Source organism: Miscanthus floridulus, chromosome 1 (genome assembly GCF_019320115.1).
Source record: "Miscanthus floridulus cultivar M001 chromosome 1, ASM1932011v1, whole genome shotgun sequence".
NCBI lineage: Eukaryota > Viridiplantae > Streptophyta > Magnoliopsida > Poales > Poaceae > Miscanthus > Miscanthus floridulus.
Genome location: NC_089580.1, coordinates 191,197,657 through 191,214,474, shown reverse-complemented (window position 1 = coordinate 191,214,474; position 16,818 = coordinate 191,197,657). Strand labels below are relative to the sequence as shown.

At 51.2% G+C, this 16,818-nt stretch overlaps 2 protein-coding genes across 3 annotated transcripts; both read right to left on the bottom strand.

Moving 5' to 3' along the window:
* Positions 1–140: 140 nt before the first annotated feature.
* Positions 141–1,213, bottom strand: LOC136506951 (expansin-A12-like). Its single transcript, XM_066501827.1, has 3 exons — positions 1,084–1,213; positions 659–977; positions 141–545 (listed from the first exon to the last, which is right to left on the bottom strand). The coding sequence occupies exons 1-3, from the start codon at positions 1,211–1,213 to the stop codon at positions 236–238; spliced, it is 759 nt and encodes a 252-aa protein (XP_066357924.1). The 3' UTR covers positions 141–235.
* A 3,538-nt stretch (positions 1,214–4,751) lies between these two features.
* LOC136506934 (monooxygenase 2-like) lies at positions 4,752–7,022 on the bottom strand. 2 transcript variants are annotated; one of them, XM_066501819.1, is made up of 4 exons: positions 6,642–7,022; positions 6,320–6,466; positions 5,991–6,059; positions 4,752–5,865 (listed from the first exon to the last, which is right to left on the bottom strand). In XM_066501819.1, the coding sequence occupies exons 1-4, from the start codon at positions 6,716–6,718 to the stop codon at positions 4,932–4,934; spliced, it is 1,227 nt and encodes a 408-aa protein (XP_066357916.1). In that variant the 5' UTR covers positions 6,719–7,022; the 3' UTR covers positions 4,752–4,931. The 2 variants fall into 2 exon arrangements, with proteins under 2 accessions (XP_066357916.1, XP_066357920.1); XM_066501823.1 differs by lacking the exon at positions 6,320–6,466.
* Between the last annotated feature and the right edge of the window lie 9,796 nt (positions 7,023–16,818).

Genomic DNA, 16,818 nt, shown 5'->3' with positions numbered 1-16,818 from the left:
ATCGTAAAAGCGGCCGGCATGGCGGGCACTAGGAGCTCGATCAGGCCGCCCGGAGACCCATGAAAACCCACCTCAGCCATGCCAACCGCATTACGCCTAGCCGCTAATGCATATCAGTGACGCTAAACAAGATCAGGCCTTCTTCTTCTTTTTTGACAACTTTCCAGATGCAAAAATGAAGGGGAAATCATCGTGCGACGAGCAGAGAGCCGCAGCCACGGCCGGCGCGCCGGCGCTAGTAGAAATTTTGGCCGTTGGTGAAGGTCTGGCCCAGCTGCCAGTTGGAGCCGGCGACGTTGTAGAACTCGAGGAACTGGCCGTTGGTGGCGGTGACACGGAAGGAGATGCTCTGGGTGCTGAGGTCGCTGTTGGCCTGCCAGTTGGCGCCCCAGTTCCGGGACATGGTGATCCATCCCGTGGATGAGCCCTTGATCTGCACCGCGCTGATGGACCCCGGCCCGGCCACGTTGAAGATGAGCACCAGCTTGAAGTAACTGTTGCCGTTGATGGTGAACCGCACGCCGCCGCTCCTGGAGCACGACACCCTGCAGCGCGGGCCAGCAGTCAGCAATATGCATGTACCATGTCAGTCATCAGTCGTCCGTCGAAGCGACGACGAGCAGCTAGCTCGTAGCACCAGGCAGTAGCAGGTACGTACCTCTGGAAGAAGACCGGGATGATGCCGCCGCTGTAGATGCCGATCTTCTCCCAGACGGGCTGGGACATGTCGAAGTGCTGCCGCGGCGGGTTGCACCAGCCGCCGTCGTTGCTGGACTGGGAGTAGTCGGCCGGGCACAGGTTGGTGGCGGTGACCGTCACCGTCACGCGCGGCTTGCACCACTGGCTGTTCTGCTGGTCGCACTGCACCTGGTAGCACTCCCCGCACGCAGCGCCGCCGTTGAACAGCGCCGAGCTCAGCGCCGCCGTGTCCGTGCCGTACCCCGCCGAGTACAGGTTGCCGTACCCGCACGCGCCACCTGTGCATACATATATGCGTCGCATTGCAGCTCAGCTCTTGCATCGCATTCATTATATATGCACTGAATGCAACCAAAAAAGGCCTTGCATTGATCGATCACTCACCCATTGTGCCGGCGGCGTTGGCCCCGCCGTAGAACGTCGCCGAGCCCTTCAGCCACCCCGCCCGGACCGTCGCGGCGAGGCACGCTGCTACGGCAGCCACCAGCAGGCGGCACAGGACCTTGCGCGCCATGTCGTCAGTTGAGAATGGATACACAGGGGCAACTAACGTTGGTGGGCGAGCTGGACGATGCAACGTGGGGAGGTGATGAATGAGGGAGAGGGCGGTGATCGCGGCGGTGCTTAAATAGGAGCGCGGCGACGGCCGACGGGCGACGGGAGAGGCGGGGCGCGGACCCCGGCAGGGGATCACATGCCCATCTCATGCATGCCGCACCCAGACGCTGCGCCGTGCGCCTTAAATGCCACGATTCCTCTTTGTTTTCTCCAGCTCCCGTCCGTCCAAAAAGTCTATCTCTGACTTCAGAAGTTCAGAGTTCAGAGTGTTCGCTCTCGTCCATTGGCAGGCATTTCGAATCGAAGAAGAAAGATTCTTCTGCAGCTCTGCACGCGGCGCCTCCATTTTTCTATGCCGGCCAGCCGTAGCTTCTCTGCCACCCGGTGATCCAAGAAACCGACCATTTATTCATTTTTTCTGCGCAAGCTATCTGGCCAATAATGAGAAAGACACACACAGAGAGAGAGAGAGAGAGAGAGAGCAATGTGCACTGATCGGTGTTACGTTTTTTGATACGATACGTACTGTACGTAGTACGACTAAACAAACAATACAATGAAATAGCCGGAGAGGCAGCCGGGAGTGTCACGTGAACTCACGAGACTCCAGCGCGTGGAGCACATGGGATTACTGCCGGATTTACGGCGAGGGGGTTCCGTGATTACCGACGAGCGAGCGCGAGGCCGGGTCCCCGGATCGAGGAAGCCTCACACACTGCTGCATCTGCAGGCTCCCGTGATCACGATGGAGCCCTTGGATCGTGCCGTTTGACGCGCTTGGTTTAACCTAGAGTACCTACCTAGCCTGACAGTTAGTGGCTAGGGAATTTAGCTGTGTACTCCTATACAGTTGCTTAGGTAGGTAACTGTAGCTTCAGCCTCTCAGGGAGTTTAGCACTGGCTAGTGGCTAGTGGCTAGAGTCTAATCTAGCAGAATAGGGTTCTCTAGAACCCTGTTGCATTGTTAGGTTGATTGGAATCTACGGAAAGGAACTTTTGGTTAGTTCCCTTACTCACAAGTCAACTGTCACCGCTGGCTGAGGCGGCCATTAGATTTGGACTTTTGGAGTAAGCCACTAAGGGCAGCTGCTTCTGAATGTACTCTATTATCTTTGGATTAGATTCTTTTTAACTGCTACGACTTGATTTATCTAGTGTGTGGTTAGATCATATGGTCAAACCACTTGATTTGAATGATATTTTGGCTTTAGGTTTGCCACACCTGGGTGTAGATAAGCTGATACACAGGCAGGTGAACACACCGGCCTGCACTCTTGCTCAACCACTCGTGTATCCTGTGTCCTATGTCCTCTTTGCACTTGCACTGAAAACTCAAAGGCATGCCTCCATTTGGAACAAACATTTGATCACCGACATTTTCCAATTTCAAACACCAAGTAGCTAACACTATTTTGCAGATAGATATCCACTGTACCAGGCCAGTAAGCAGATGTATTACACAGAGCTAACTCCCAAAGGAATATGCACCACCAAAGAGGCAAACGAATTTCCTTAGCTCTTTGCAGGAACAGTCTCCAATTCCAACCCAGGGTAGCAGAGACATTAATATCAACACTTCAAATCCTAAAGAGAGTTTCAAACACAAACATCAACCACTCAGGGCCAGGATCAAGGCATTCACCTGGAGGTTTCTCAGGTACACTATCAGCCAATGATAGAGAAGCCCTATCCTCCACCCATATAGACAAGAGCTTTTTGAATACATCAAAGCCCCACATTTAGTTTCAGTGTTTGATGAGCCCAAGATTATGTGGCTAACATTGTTTTGCAGGGGTACTCATAATGGATTAGTCACATTGAGGCTACATGTATATCTTGGCCCTAGATTTCGGAGTTGAAGTATTGGCGCAAGGATATTCACGAAGACTAAGGACAAGTTAATGTCTAATTAAGTGCATGATCTGGTGTTGGAGGCACTTAGACATGCTATAGGTCTTTGTTGTTAAGAGAGGTCAAGACTAGTACCTTGACCAAGGTTTGAGCTCCGAGTATTTAGGATGCACACATGTGAAATGCTCTCACTAAATCTAGTTAAGGCTGGCCCTAATAGGTGAACAATTTGTTAAGAATCTTAAAGAAGTTGAATTGGACAGGCTCAAACCTCAAAAGAATTCAGAAATCAAGTTCACTGGACTAGTTCGTCAAGGTGAGTGAATCATCCTATGACATTGTTAGGCATTGGTGTTTCTTATTGATGTTCACAATATGATGTGGTGATGGGGATTGCGTCTAGTGCATTATCTAGTGGCATTGTGTGGACTTGAACTTGGATGTGACCAAGTTATCGTCTTACCGGTATGCACTTTATGATCTGGTGGAGCCTGAGTGACACCCGATGCATATGGTGACTTTGTTCATGGTTCAAGTTCAATTTGTCCAAGTTACTGATGTGCACAGCTCGATTCAGTGATGCCTTTGTGATTCCCTAATGAAGCATTCGGTGGCACTAGTACAACTTGGATATGCGACATGCTTACTCATGTTTGTTGTAAAACATACAGATCGTAACCTGGAACGAAAGGATGAGGAATTCTAATCATAGTCTATTTTACATGTGACAACTAAAGAAGTATAGGTAGAAAAATCCAAATTAGGCCCCCACCCCCATAAAAAATGTGTAGATAACCCTCCAAACTAATCTTGTGTTCCATTTACCCCTCCGAATCTTTTACTTTTTCCAGTCTATCAATTAATAATATTTTTATCTATTTATTTCTCCACATACAATTCGAGTTTAAGTTCAGTTTTTTATAGTGATAGAGAATATCATAACTTATGATGAATTTTCATCATTGTTTTCATATAATTTTGTCATTATTAGATACCTAAGCTATCAAAAAGAATGATGAAATTTCATGGTGCGTTTATCCATGAACTCTATCTTTCCTGAAACTACTGGCCCGAGCAATTACAGACTGGTTTATTAAATTCTAACAGTAATCTCTCCCTGAGCGTGTCTAATAACTCTAGCTCTACCGTGAATGTTCAGGTCAGGTCACCTCTTCTCTGTCGGGGACAAATTGTGCCCATGATGAATCGTGCGACGAGTTTTGCGGTACGGTCAAGTGAAATTGAAATGTACGTACAAGCTGATTTTTGCAACCATGGGTCAGAGCCTCAGAGGCCCATAGAGGCCAGAGGCATTGTTGGATCCACGCTGACGAGGCCATGGCGCCATGCATGATGCACGCATGCATGTTATTTAAATTGTCGGCTAACGATAATGACCAAGGGTTCTTCACACTTGGCACGGCAAAGTGCAACCTGCTCGTGACCGTGAGCGCGCGAGAAGATCCCCGTTTGCGGATGAAGAGCCACTTGGTCAAACCGGTTTGTTAATCCCCGCCCATCGATGTGCACGGTATATGTTGGCTTCATTAATCGCAGCATGTGGCTATGGCAGTTTCTGTTGCCCCATGGGAACCACGAAAACTCCTTTCATTCGGTCACAAGTCAACTGTTGACACTACCGATTTATCACTATTTGTTACGGAGTATTTCCTCTAAAACGAGTGTACTACGTAGCAGCAGACCGTACATCACCGTAGTTCGATCAAAAGTTTGTTCCATGTGATATACAAGACGGCCATGTGATTCTTCACCGTTTTTATTTTATTTCTTGCAGCCCATCCTCCAAGGGGCAGATGATAGAATCATAGCGTGCCACAGTCGTAGTCCGCCATGGCGACTAGCGTCTTGGCCAGCAGTCCAGCCAGGAACCTGTCCCTGACGAACCTGACCACGGCGTTGTTGCTCTGCTGGATGAAGCCGACGACGTAGGCGGCCGTGATCAGCTGGATGCTGCGCCACCGCCTCGCCTCCGCGTACTTCTCCAGCGCCGCCTTGACCCGCCGCCCCTCATCATCCTGCTCGTGGCCGTGGCCGTGGCCGTGGCTGAAAGCCTCGGCCAGGCACCGGGCCAGGACGACGCCGTCCTCGAGCGCCGCGCACCCGCCCTGCCCGAGCTCCGGCGTCATCGGGTGCAGCGCGTCGCCCGCCACGCACACGCCGCCCCGGCTGATGCTGCCGCGGACCAGCGCCAGCGGGGACCGGAACCGCAGCGGCGACGACGCCACGTCGCTCATCTCGCTCCGCTCGATCACCTCCAGCGCCTCCGCGGGGATCTTGGCGCCCCGCAGCTTGGCCACCACGTGGCTCCGCATCTTGGCCACGCTCTCCTCGGCGTCCCCGTCCGCCGGGGAAGGGTACCAGGTGTAGTTCCAGTACACGGAGGTGTCGGAGCACGGCAGCACGCCGGAGCGGAAGCCGTGGCCGATGAACTGCAGGATCTCCGGGCCGAAGCCGTGGCCCGCCGGGTACTCGGCGAGGCCCCTGGTGGCCGAGCGGCCCGACAGGATCGGCTTCGGGAGGCCCAGCCACTTCGCCACCACCGAGTTCACGCCGTCGCACCCTATCACGACCTTGGCCTTTATGATGGAACCGTCTGCCAAGTGCAGGGTCTTCACGCTGCCGTCTTCCTCCATGGCCGCAACCTTGGACGAGTACCTGATGGTGCCCTCGGGCAGCTCGTTCGCGAGCGTCTGCAGCAGGAAGTCCCGCTTCACGCACCGGATTTCGTGTGGCCCGCTGGTGTGATGCGAATGCGACAGTAAAATTGTACAGAAATTGGTCAGTTATCTGCTCGTATTAGTTGTAGGATTATGCACACACAGAACCGAGTGAAGCATACTCAGATTGCAAGTTTTAAGTACCTTTTGCCCTGAATCTTTAAGCTTACTTCTGCAGCAGCTTCACCAGTAGCTGCAGAGAAGGCAATCATCCTGTCATTGCCAAAAACAAAAAAGTGAGACAAGTGAAGTGTGCAGGTGGGCTTGCAATTTATAGTTTCAGGATTGGGCTAGTTAATGAGCCGCCAAGAAAATGGGCTTGTTCTCGTAGTGATGTTGGTCCACAGTAAGTCCGGCCCATGAAAGCCCAAGGTTATGTAGCCCAAGACCAAGAGAGCCCAGAAAGGAGCAGCACAGTTTGGTTGCCATCTTGCCAGAAGCCGCAATGAAGGAAGAGATGATTGCTGGCTCACCGCTCGTAGAGCAAATGGTGCTCCCGGATCTTGTCCCCAACGCCGAGGGCATCGAGGGCGCGGAAGGCGTTGGTCCACGTGGTGAACGCGAACCCCGACGCGCGCAGCGCCGGCGACGACTCCAGCACCAGGCACCTCACCCCTTTCCTGCACGACACGAGACACGAGACGAGACCACCAGCCCGTCCGTCAGCTCGGCAATCGGCATGCATGCTTCTACACTGGCGTCTGGCCGCTGGCCGTGGCCGGAGCCCGGAGGACAGCAACGGCCGCTAATAAGACAGGCCAGCAGATTGCTGGATTGTGCAGGGGAGTAGCTTGCCTGTGTAACCCGAGCGCCGTCGCGAGGCCGGCGAGGCCCGCGCCGGCGATGACGATGTCCTCCATGGCCTCCTCCATTGGTTGCGGCGTGGTTAATTTGTGCTTGGTAATTTGGTGGAGTAGAAGGAAGGAAGGAAGAACCGAAGAAGGCAACAGGAGGACCACGAAGAAGTTCAGAGTAGGTTCTGAACTTCTGATGGAGCTGCAGGAGCTTTCTATGATGCCTCTTTTTATAGCCAGACGATGTGTGCTATCTAGATGAGGGTGGCGAAAGCTGCCGGGATGGGCACGCCGCACGCGCAACTTCGCCGATGCATCAGCGCTTCGGATCGGTTTCTTGGGAGGGTGTACATACGACCAAAATCTGGAAGGGAAAGTTGGAATTTGGTTCGGCGAAGGTGAGAGCTTCCGGTGCTTTGGTCAAACTTTTCTTTTTAACGATGGCAGGAGGTCTGCTTTTCAGTTAAGACAAATAAAGTTTATATACAAGTAAAGGTAGTTGAGTGTGACGTTAAACACCACGAAAGGTTAGCCCATCCACGCAACGTGGTAGACTGGCCCCGCTTGCTGGTCTGAAATTGGCTGAAAACACTGTTCCGGCTGAATTGTTGTGAGAGAAAAACACTGTTCCAGCTGAAAAAGAAGCCGAACAAGCCGAATATAGGGTAAGCCGAACAGGGCCACTATCATGAGTCATCGTTGTCGGGCATGGTTGCAAAGCAGCTAGCAGCTTCGACCTCCTATGGCAAAACACCGATGACCCATCCTAAAATGTCAGACCAACGGGCCCGAAGTAGGAGGCTGCAACAGGTCATCGTTGTCGAGCTCAACGGCTTCGCGAAGAACAGCTCTGACTTCCTGCCTTGATCCCATGCCCTGCCCGTGGTGATTGCCGAGCCTTGTGGGGGATTAACCCCTATACCCTTACGGCTAGACTTGGGCTGGCTCGGACCAGGGGGTCTGGCCCCACTAGAAGACGACGCGCGGCTCCGGCCAATTTGCTCGGAGTCCCACGCAAGGAATCAAGACAGACTTGGAGATCAAGCAAGATACTGGTCGGTTAGAATAGGAATCCTTATCCGGCCACTTATGGCAATTGTAACTGGTTAGGATTAGTTTCCAGATCTGTAACCCTGCTCCTCAGACTATATAAGGCTGGCAGGGGACCCCTCTCAAAAAACATCTCTCATTGACATACAGCAATACAATCAGACGCATGACGTAAGTATTACGCCTTCACGGCGGCCGAACCTGGATAAAACCTCGTGTCTGTCTTGTGTCACCATCTTATTTGTAGCTTGCGCATCTGTCTACCGATAATCTACTACCTTGGGCATACCCCTAGGTAGACTGCCGACCATATTTCGTCGATAGTGACGCGTCAGGTAGGGGGTGTGCGTACTGCTCTCCAGACGAACAAGATGGTCATCATCCCCGGTTCCATGGCTACACCGAACGGCCTCACGTTCACCACCGGCCAGATCACCTGGACCACCGGCTCCGACAACTTCGTCGCCATGACCACGGAGGAGGCGCGGATCCAATCTACGTTGACCACTGCTTCACCAGCATCAGCTACGGCTCCGACCACGTTGGATCTGGCTCCGACCACACCAGCATCGTCTTCAGCCACGCCGACAACCCGTCGTCCGCTTCCTCGCTACAAAGGGAGGCAGATCGACAACACCGACCTGCTCGACTCCATCGATCGGGTCAGTACCAAGCTTGCTGAAATCCTAGCTCTGATAGATTCGATTCAAAATCAACCTACCGAGTAGGTAACCACTACCCACAACAGATCTACCCGACCAGCTCGGGCCAGTCGTCCTGCACGACTCGGTATGGATCTCGTGGTCACGTCTACTCCTGAAGGGCACTCCGTTCGTCGCCGACCAGCCCCCACGACGGGTCTCCGGCTCTCCGAGTGCGAAGCCTCGATGGAGAACTACCAGGCTTAGCCCTATGGCCTGCGAAACACTGCTTCCAACTACGTACATAATATATAACGCTGCTCGGATCTGTGTTCTATACATCGACCTCGGCCAAAGCCACGCAACTTCATCAACATGGTTTGGATCGAGGAGTATCAAGAAGGGTCGGTCCACACAGTTCAAGAGGGCGGTTCAAGCTCCCCGTCCAGCATCGCATCTATTGGCTCCATCCACACTGAGCTCCAGCGTCGTGACAATGAAGAAGTTGAATACGATCTGGATATCCCAGACTATCCCCGGGTTTCCCACGATTCCCATCTTTCCCACCAAGGCGAGGAGACTTGATCAATGTCGTTAGTAATGACGAACCACCGGCAGTTGGTGAAACAGAACAAGAAAGGCTAGCACGCGAAGCACACAATATTGACCGGTTTAATCGTAGATAAGCCGAAGCCGAGGCAGAAGAGGAGGCACGACGCATAAGGTTCCAGCCACGCGATCTCAATAATGCCTTTGATAGGATAGGGGAAAAGCAGGTCTTTAGGACTTCAAGCGCCAACGTAGCTGTTGCTATGGCGACAATACAACGACTACCCAATACCCCGGAAATCCAGGCAATTCGTGATGATGTATAAGCCTACCTGACGGCTGCTATAGACCAGACCATAGAGATTGCAAACCAAGCCCGGGCTCTGTCCGTCTCAGTTGAATCAAGCCGCAGTCGTCAATACTCAAGTCACCCACAGTCACCCAACCAACGTGGCTCGCACAACAACGACCCATCAGACAACCGTCAAGGCAGAAACGGTGGTCATGATGATGGTCGGGATGACAACCGCCGCAACAACCAGGACGATAATCGACGAGACAACCATGACAATTGCCATGGTAACCATAGTCGTAGGGTCAACCAGGATGGCAATCAGGATCGCCGTGATGGCAATAACGATCTCCGCCATTCCCTCGGAGAACACGATCTACGCGATCGCATTAACCAAAGAGCCAACGATCGTGCATCCCATGAAAGCTATCGCCGTATGGAATATGATACTGCCCACGGCCCTCCGGGTTTGAAGCAGCTTACTCCTCACCTTTGCAAGTCATATGGCCCAAAAACTTCAAGCTAGAAAAACTCTAGAAGTACGACGGCAAGGAGAACCCCGAGTTATGGGTCATGCTCTATGAAACAGTGTGCAGATCAGCCATGGCCGATGAGCACGTCATGTCTAATTACTTCCCAGTCGCCGTCGGCCATGTAGGCCACCAATGGCTGGTAAGCTTGTCGGTGAACTACTTTGATTCTTGGCAAGAGCTCAAGCAAGCATTCATTGACAACTTCATTGCTACTTGCGAACAACCCAGCAACAAATATGATCTGCAGCGGATTCGAGATCGCAAAGATGAGCCACTACGCGAGTACGTTCGACGCTTCTCGGAGATGCGCATCAAGGTCTCGTCAATCTCCAACAATGAGGCAATCGAAGCTTTCATCACTGGTCTTCGCTTCCACGATGCCCTAAGGGACAAGCTCCTCCGCAAAAGACCTGAATCAGTCACAGCGTTCCTAGCCACTGCTAAAAAATATGCGGATGCCGATGATGCTAAAAAGATAATCATCGAAGAAGCAGCAAGGGTTCCACGCTCCAACCACCCCCACACCACGACGACTACCGTGACAACCGTGGTCGGAACGACAATTTTGATCGCCGCAACCAGCGCAACGATTCCCACGACCACCGCGACCAGCGTAATCAGCGGCGTAATCGCCGTGGCGATTACAGGGGCAAACATGCTCAGGAAGATGACGGTGAAGTCAACACCATTAAAAAAGGTGGCGGACGTCGCAACTACGAAGAAGACTATGCCAAAGCATTGAAAGGACCCTACCAACTCCATCCCAAGTCAAACCATACCATGGAGAATTGCCGTGTTCTCAAATCTATCTACACATGCCAACAGGCTCCGGATATATCCGACAAGCCTAACGACATAGGGGAGCAGCGTAACGAGGACAATGATGATGAAGACATAGATCCCCGTCATAAGTACGTCAAGCCAACCGACCGGCAGAGTGTCCATTGAGACCAAACAAGAACGCAAACTGCTCGCCCGCGTTTGCTTGAACGTGGCCAATGTCGACAACCTCATCGCCGATCCACGGCTCCCTCCTTGGTCTCACCATGAGATCTCCTTCAGCAGAAAGGACCAATGGGCTACAATACCTGAGCTAGGGCATTTTCCTCTAGTTCTCGATCCTTGTATCAACAAGGTTCAGTTCGATAGAGTGCTGATTGACGGTGGCAATTCCATCGATATACTATTCAAGAATAGTTTGCCAACCCTAAAGATAACCCAGGCTGACCTCAAGCCATACGAGGCACAGTTCTGGGCCGTTCTCCCCGGACAGAGCTCCACACCTCTCGTGCAGATCACGCTACCTATGCAATTTGGTACCCTAGACCACTTCCGCACCAACTACGTCAACTTCGTGGTCGCTGACTTCAAAGGCACCTACCATGCTATCATTGGCCGACCAGCGCTCACCAAGTTCATGGCCATACCTCACTATAGGTATTTGGTGCTCAAGATGCCTACTAAGAAGGGGGTTCTAACTCTCAGGGGCAACGTATACGCAGCTTACACCTGCGAGGATGACAGCTTCAAAATAGCAGAGGCTCACGACCTCTCTATTCGCATGGCCGAGACCATGCTCGACGCCAAGCAGACCCTAGACGACCACCTAGAGATCCCAAAACTCAAGGCCCCACTCAAGAACATCAAGTCCAAAGAGCACAAAGAGATCCAGCTGGTCGACGATGATCCCAGCAAAACGGCCCTTATCAGGGCCAACCTGGATCCTAAATAGAAAGACACGCTCATCAAATTCTTGAGGAGCAACGTGAGTGTGTTTGCATGGAAACCCGCTGACATGCCCGGTGTACCTCGGAATTTGATCGAGCACTCCTTAAATGTCGATGGCAAGGCCAAACCCATCAAGCAGAAGCTATGACGGTTCACTCGCGACAAGAAGGAGGATATTAGGGTAGAAGTTACACGGCTTTTAGCAGCCGGATTTATCAAAGAAGTGTATCATCCAGAGTGGTTAGCCAACCTAGTTCTTGTACGCAAAAAGAATAAGGAACGGAGAATGTGCATTGATTACACTAATCTCAATAAACACTACCCTAAAGACCCCTTTGGCTTACCTCACATAGACGAGGTCGTAGATTCAACTACCAGTTGCGAGCTGCTTTCCTTTCTCGATTGCTACTCTGGTTATCACCAGATCGCTCTAAAAAAGGACGACTAGATCAAGACATCCTTCATCACACTCTTCGACGCCTACTACTACACGACCATGTCGTTCGGGCTCAAGAACGCTAGGGCTACCTACCAACGCGCCATACAGGCCTGCCTCAAAGATGAGATAAAAGACGACCTCGTCGAGGCTTATGTTGATGATGTAGTTGTTAAAACCAAGGAAGCATACACCCTTGTCGACAACTTAGAATGTACCTTTGCAGCCCTTAACACATTCCAATGGAAATTAAACCCAAAGAAGTGCATCTTTGGTGTTCCATCTGGTATACTGCTCGGCAACGTTGTCAGTCACGACGGCATACGCCCTAACCCAGAGAAAGTAAAAGTTGTCTTAGACATGAAGCCGCCTAAAAAGGTGAAGGATGTTCAGAAGCTTACCGGATGCATGGCTACCCTCAGTCATTTCATATCAAGATTAGGTGAAAAAGGACTACCGTTCTTCAAGCTGCTCAAAGCATCCAAGAAGTTTGAGTGGTCGGAAGAAGCAGACGCTGCCTTTACACAGCTGAAACAATTCCTTACATCACCTCCGGTCCTCACTGCTCCCAAAGAAGACGAACCCCTCCTGCTTTACATCACGGCAACTAATCGAGTGGTCTCCACTGCCATGGTGGTTGAGCGCGATGAGCCCGACCACGTCTACAAGGTACAGCGACCAATTTATTTCATTAGTGAGGTGCTCAATGAATCCAAAACTAGGTACCCATAGATTCAGAAACTGATCTACGCCATACTAATCACATCCCGAAAGTTGAAACACTACTTCGATGGATATCATGTGGTGGTCATGACTGAGTACCCTCTAGGAGACATCATTCGTAACAAGGATGCAAACGGGCGCATCATCAAATGGGCAATGGAGCTATGCCCTTTCTCCTTGGAATTTACAAGCCGTACTACAATCAAGTCTCAGGCACTTGTCGATTTCATTGTCGAGTGGACAGACTTAAGCATACTTGCCTCTCAGGGGCCCACCGAGTATTGGAAGATGTACTTCGACAGCTCTCTCAACATTGATGGCATAGGAGCAGGAGTCCTTTTCGTATCACCATCCAAGGAGCAGCTCCAATATGTCCTCGGGATTTATTTCCCGGCGTCTAATAACGCCGCTGAGTACGAAGCATGCCTACACGGTCTGCGCATTGCGGTCGAGCTCGGTGTCAAGCATCTCTATGTCTATGGAGACTCAGCTCTGGTCATCAACCAACTCAACAAGGACTAGGATACGACCAGCGAAAAGATGGACGCATACTGTAAAGCGATCAGAAAGCTGGAAGGCAAGTTCTATGGCATCGAGTGCACACATGTGGTCCGGGACAAAAAATCAAGCAGCAGATGCGCTATCAAAGTTAGGATCATCCTGATCCAAAGTCCCACATGGCGTATTTGTTCAAGACCTGCTCATGCCCTCTATCAAAGAAGAAGATCCCGCAGTCGACAAGCCTCCAGACCAGCTATTGGTGGCTATGGTTCCGGCGTCAAACACCACCAAACCACCTCCGACCACTACGGAGCCCGACTAGAGAGTACCTTTCATCAAGTACCTGACAGATGGTAGCGGTTATACCGATCGGACAGAAAACGAACGCCTGGTGCATCGTAGTAAGCAGTATCTGCTCGTCGATGGCAAATTGTGGCGCAAGAACGCGAAGGAGGAAATCTTGATGAAGTGTATAATCTAGGAGGATGGTGAACATCTCCTAGACAAAATCCACTTTGGCTCCTGCGGTAACCACGCGGCATCAAGAACGCTGGTCGGCAAGGCTTTCCGAGCAGGGTTCTATTGGCCGTCAGCCGTAGCCAATGTAGAGAAGCTAGTCCGCTATTGTAAAGGTTGTCAGTTCTTCGCTAAGAGAATCCATGTACCAGCACACAAGATTCAAACTATACCAGCCTCTTGGCCCTTCGCATGCTAGGGACTGGATATGATCGGGCCTTTCAAACCGGCCCCTAGGAAATTTACATGCGTCTTCGTGCTGATCGACAAATTCTCCAAGTGGATAGAGTACATGCCCCTGGTCAAGGCATCTTTAGAAAAGGCTGTCGTGTTCCTCGACCAGGTCATCCACTGCTTCGGTATACCCAACAACATCATCACTGATCTAGATACTTAGTTCACCGGGAATGCTTTTTGGGACTTCTGCGATGAAAGGAGCATAGTAGTAAAATACATCTCGGTGGCACATCCTAGAGCTAATGGACAGGTCGAGCGGCAAATGGTATGATCCTGGACGCACTTAAGAAGAGGATGTACAAAGAGAATGACAAAGCTCCTAGAAGATGGCTCAAAGAGTTACCAGTCGTGGTCTGGGTCTCAGAACCCAACCCAGTCACAATATCGGCGTATCACCATACTTTATGGTTTATGACGCTGAGGCTGTGCTCCCAGCAGATATAGCCTTTAGATCAGCATGGTAGAGAACTTCAATGAAGACAAGGCCAATGAAGTGCGGGAGCTAGAAGTGAATAGTGTAGAAGAGAAGCGACTCGATTCTTGCGTACGTACAGCCAAATACCTTGTTGTTTTGTGCATGTACTACAACAAGAACGTCAAAGAGCGGTTCTTCGTGGTCGGAGACCTGGTCCTGAGGTGGAAGACGAATCAGGCTGGTGTCCATAAACTCACAACCCCATGGGAAGGACCCTTCATGATCAAGGAGGTTACACGCCCTACATCTTACAGGCTAGCTCGCCTAGACGGCACAGACGTACCCAATTCCTGGCACATTGACAAGCTTAGGCATTTCTATGCTTAGCTACTAAGATATGTACCCCTCTTGTATTTTTGGTTTATTTCAATAAAACTATTATGATTTCTCCGACCACTCTAATGTGTCACTTCAAAGTCTATTGTTATTCTAACTCTACCAGTGAAAACCGACCACCATTCCTTCTCAGGTTCTTAGAGCAGGCCCTGTCTCTGGTTCCTCCCAACACATGCATGGGATTCGCTCTCTACGCTACGGGTGATCGGCAGGTGCTCTCTGGTTTGACTTGTGTGTTTCTACGTGTGCACAAGCTACGCACCTCACACTCAGACCGCAAGACAAACTAGGGCCATACAAACCTTTTAGGATGACGTGTCGACTAAACTGGTACAACTAAACAGAACGCCAACATGTTCTAACTTAGTTACATCAACACGATATCCGAGCTTAAACACGTTTTCTACAAAACAAACAAGCTTATGTTGAAATACAGTTACGTTATTACAAGCTTGCCTGACAAAGGTCCAAGTTTACAATAACCCAACTACATCTTCTTCTATAGCTATAGCCTACACTATTGGCTGGTCAGGGCACGCGGCACCTGCTGCTCGTTGGGCCTGACATCGTGCTCGGGTCTAGGGGACTCTGACATCGATCGAGCTGAAGAAGATGGCCCTGTAGACGCCTGGCCGGTCAAGACCGTAGGCTTTGCCAGTTGGCTTGAAGATGACGGCGCTCACAGCTGACTTGTTGACGGCGCCCCTTGTACGGGTGGTGTCGCACCTCCACACAAGTTAATATCACCAATTATTTTCATCGACAAGTCTAGCTGGGTCATCCGTAGCTCCTCGGCCTTGTCTGGATCTACCTCCTTCGGGTATCCAGCCTCTAGGCGCTTGAGATCGATCAGGGGGTAGTTACCATGTATCATGCTTAGCACATGTGCACCTACGTACTCTCCTACCTCCTTTATGAACCCCTAGAACCATCCCCATGCCCTCTGGCATCTCTCGAGCAATCCCAGCTGCGGCGTCCTTAGCACATCTTCTGCTAGCGCCGGATCGATGAGGTTAAGGATCAGCAAAATGCCCTTTGCCAATTCCTGGCACCAGCTCTTCTAGGTGTCACGGTCCTTGGTGATCTCTTGGCATCGTGCCTTCCAGCCATCACAGTCTTTCATCATGGCCTCCAGATGCTTCTTTGCATTGATTTTTATAACTGCAAACCGCATACGCCGTTAAGACGTAAGACCACGCCAAACTATGGTAGGCAACAAAAATGAGCAAAGGCGGTTGGACAACTAACCTTTCAGCTTCTCTGTCATCTTGGTCATGTGGTCCCAAAGCTGCGACTGGTCTTGCGCTAGTTTTCTATTGTTCTCATTCAGGCGATCACACTCCACGACCGCACGACTGTTCTCCTCTCGGAGATGGATCACTTCAGCTTCTAAGCCTGCACTACAGCTGTTACTACCAACAACGCAACATCACTTGTCAGTAGTCAGTATGATAAAATGGCTACTTACTTGTTCTTTCCCGCGCTTTATTACTGAGCTGGATGACCAGGTTCTGGTTCTGGGACTCTTGCACCATTTTTTCATGATTGGCGGCTTCAAGTCACTGGCGCAAACGGACCACCTCCGCCGTCAGCTCCTTGTTGCTTGTAGCGATCCCCTCGATCTGATCGAAGCATTTCTTGCGGTACCTTGTGGTCTTCATTAAGTCCTATGTGCGGATAGCTAAGACAACTACGACTAGATAGCAAGACCAACGGGTGAAGCGAAGCTTACCTACACTTTCGTAACAAGCCGCTTCGCTGCCCGTTCAACTTTCTTGGTCTCTTCGACCTCCGGGACTTCCTCATGGATAACCCATTGGTCATTCTGCCAACGCGACACATAAACATGTTGTCGCTTATCTTGCGGATGGCCCAAGACCTCCTCTACCTCATCCTCTTCAGGTTCTTCTTTGGGTCTTGGTGCTGGCCCGGCGTCAGCAGCATCTGTGATCACCATAGCCTTCCCATGAGCTACAGCATCGGTAAATGTGGTTTGTGCTCTTGCCTCCGACCGTTGCTCCTCGATCTACTCTGTTACCCTCGACGCTGAGGTGTTGCCCTCAGTAGGTTTAGCGCTTGGAGCACTCATGCCCGACTCATCTAGTCCCTTGACCACCTGCTCAGGGACTGTTGTCTGACTGCTCGCTTGCTGAGGCCCCGA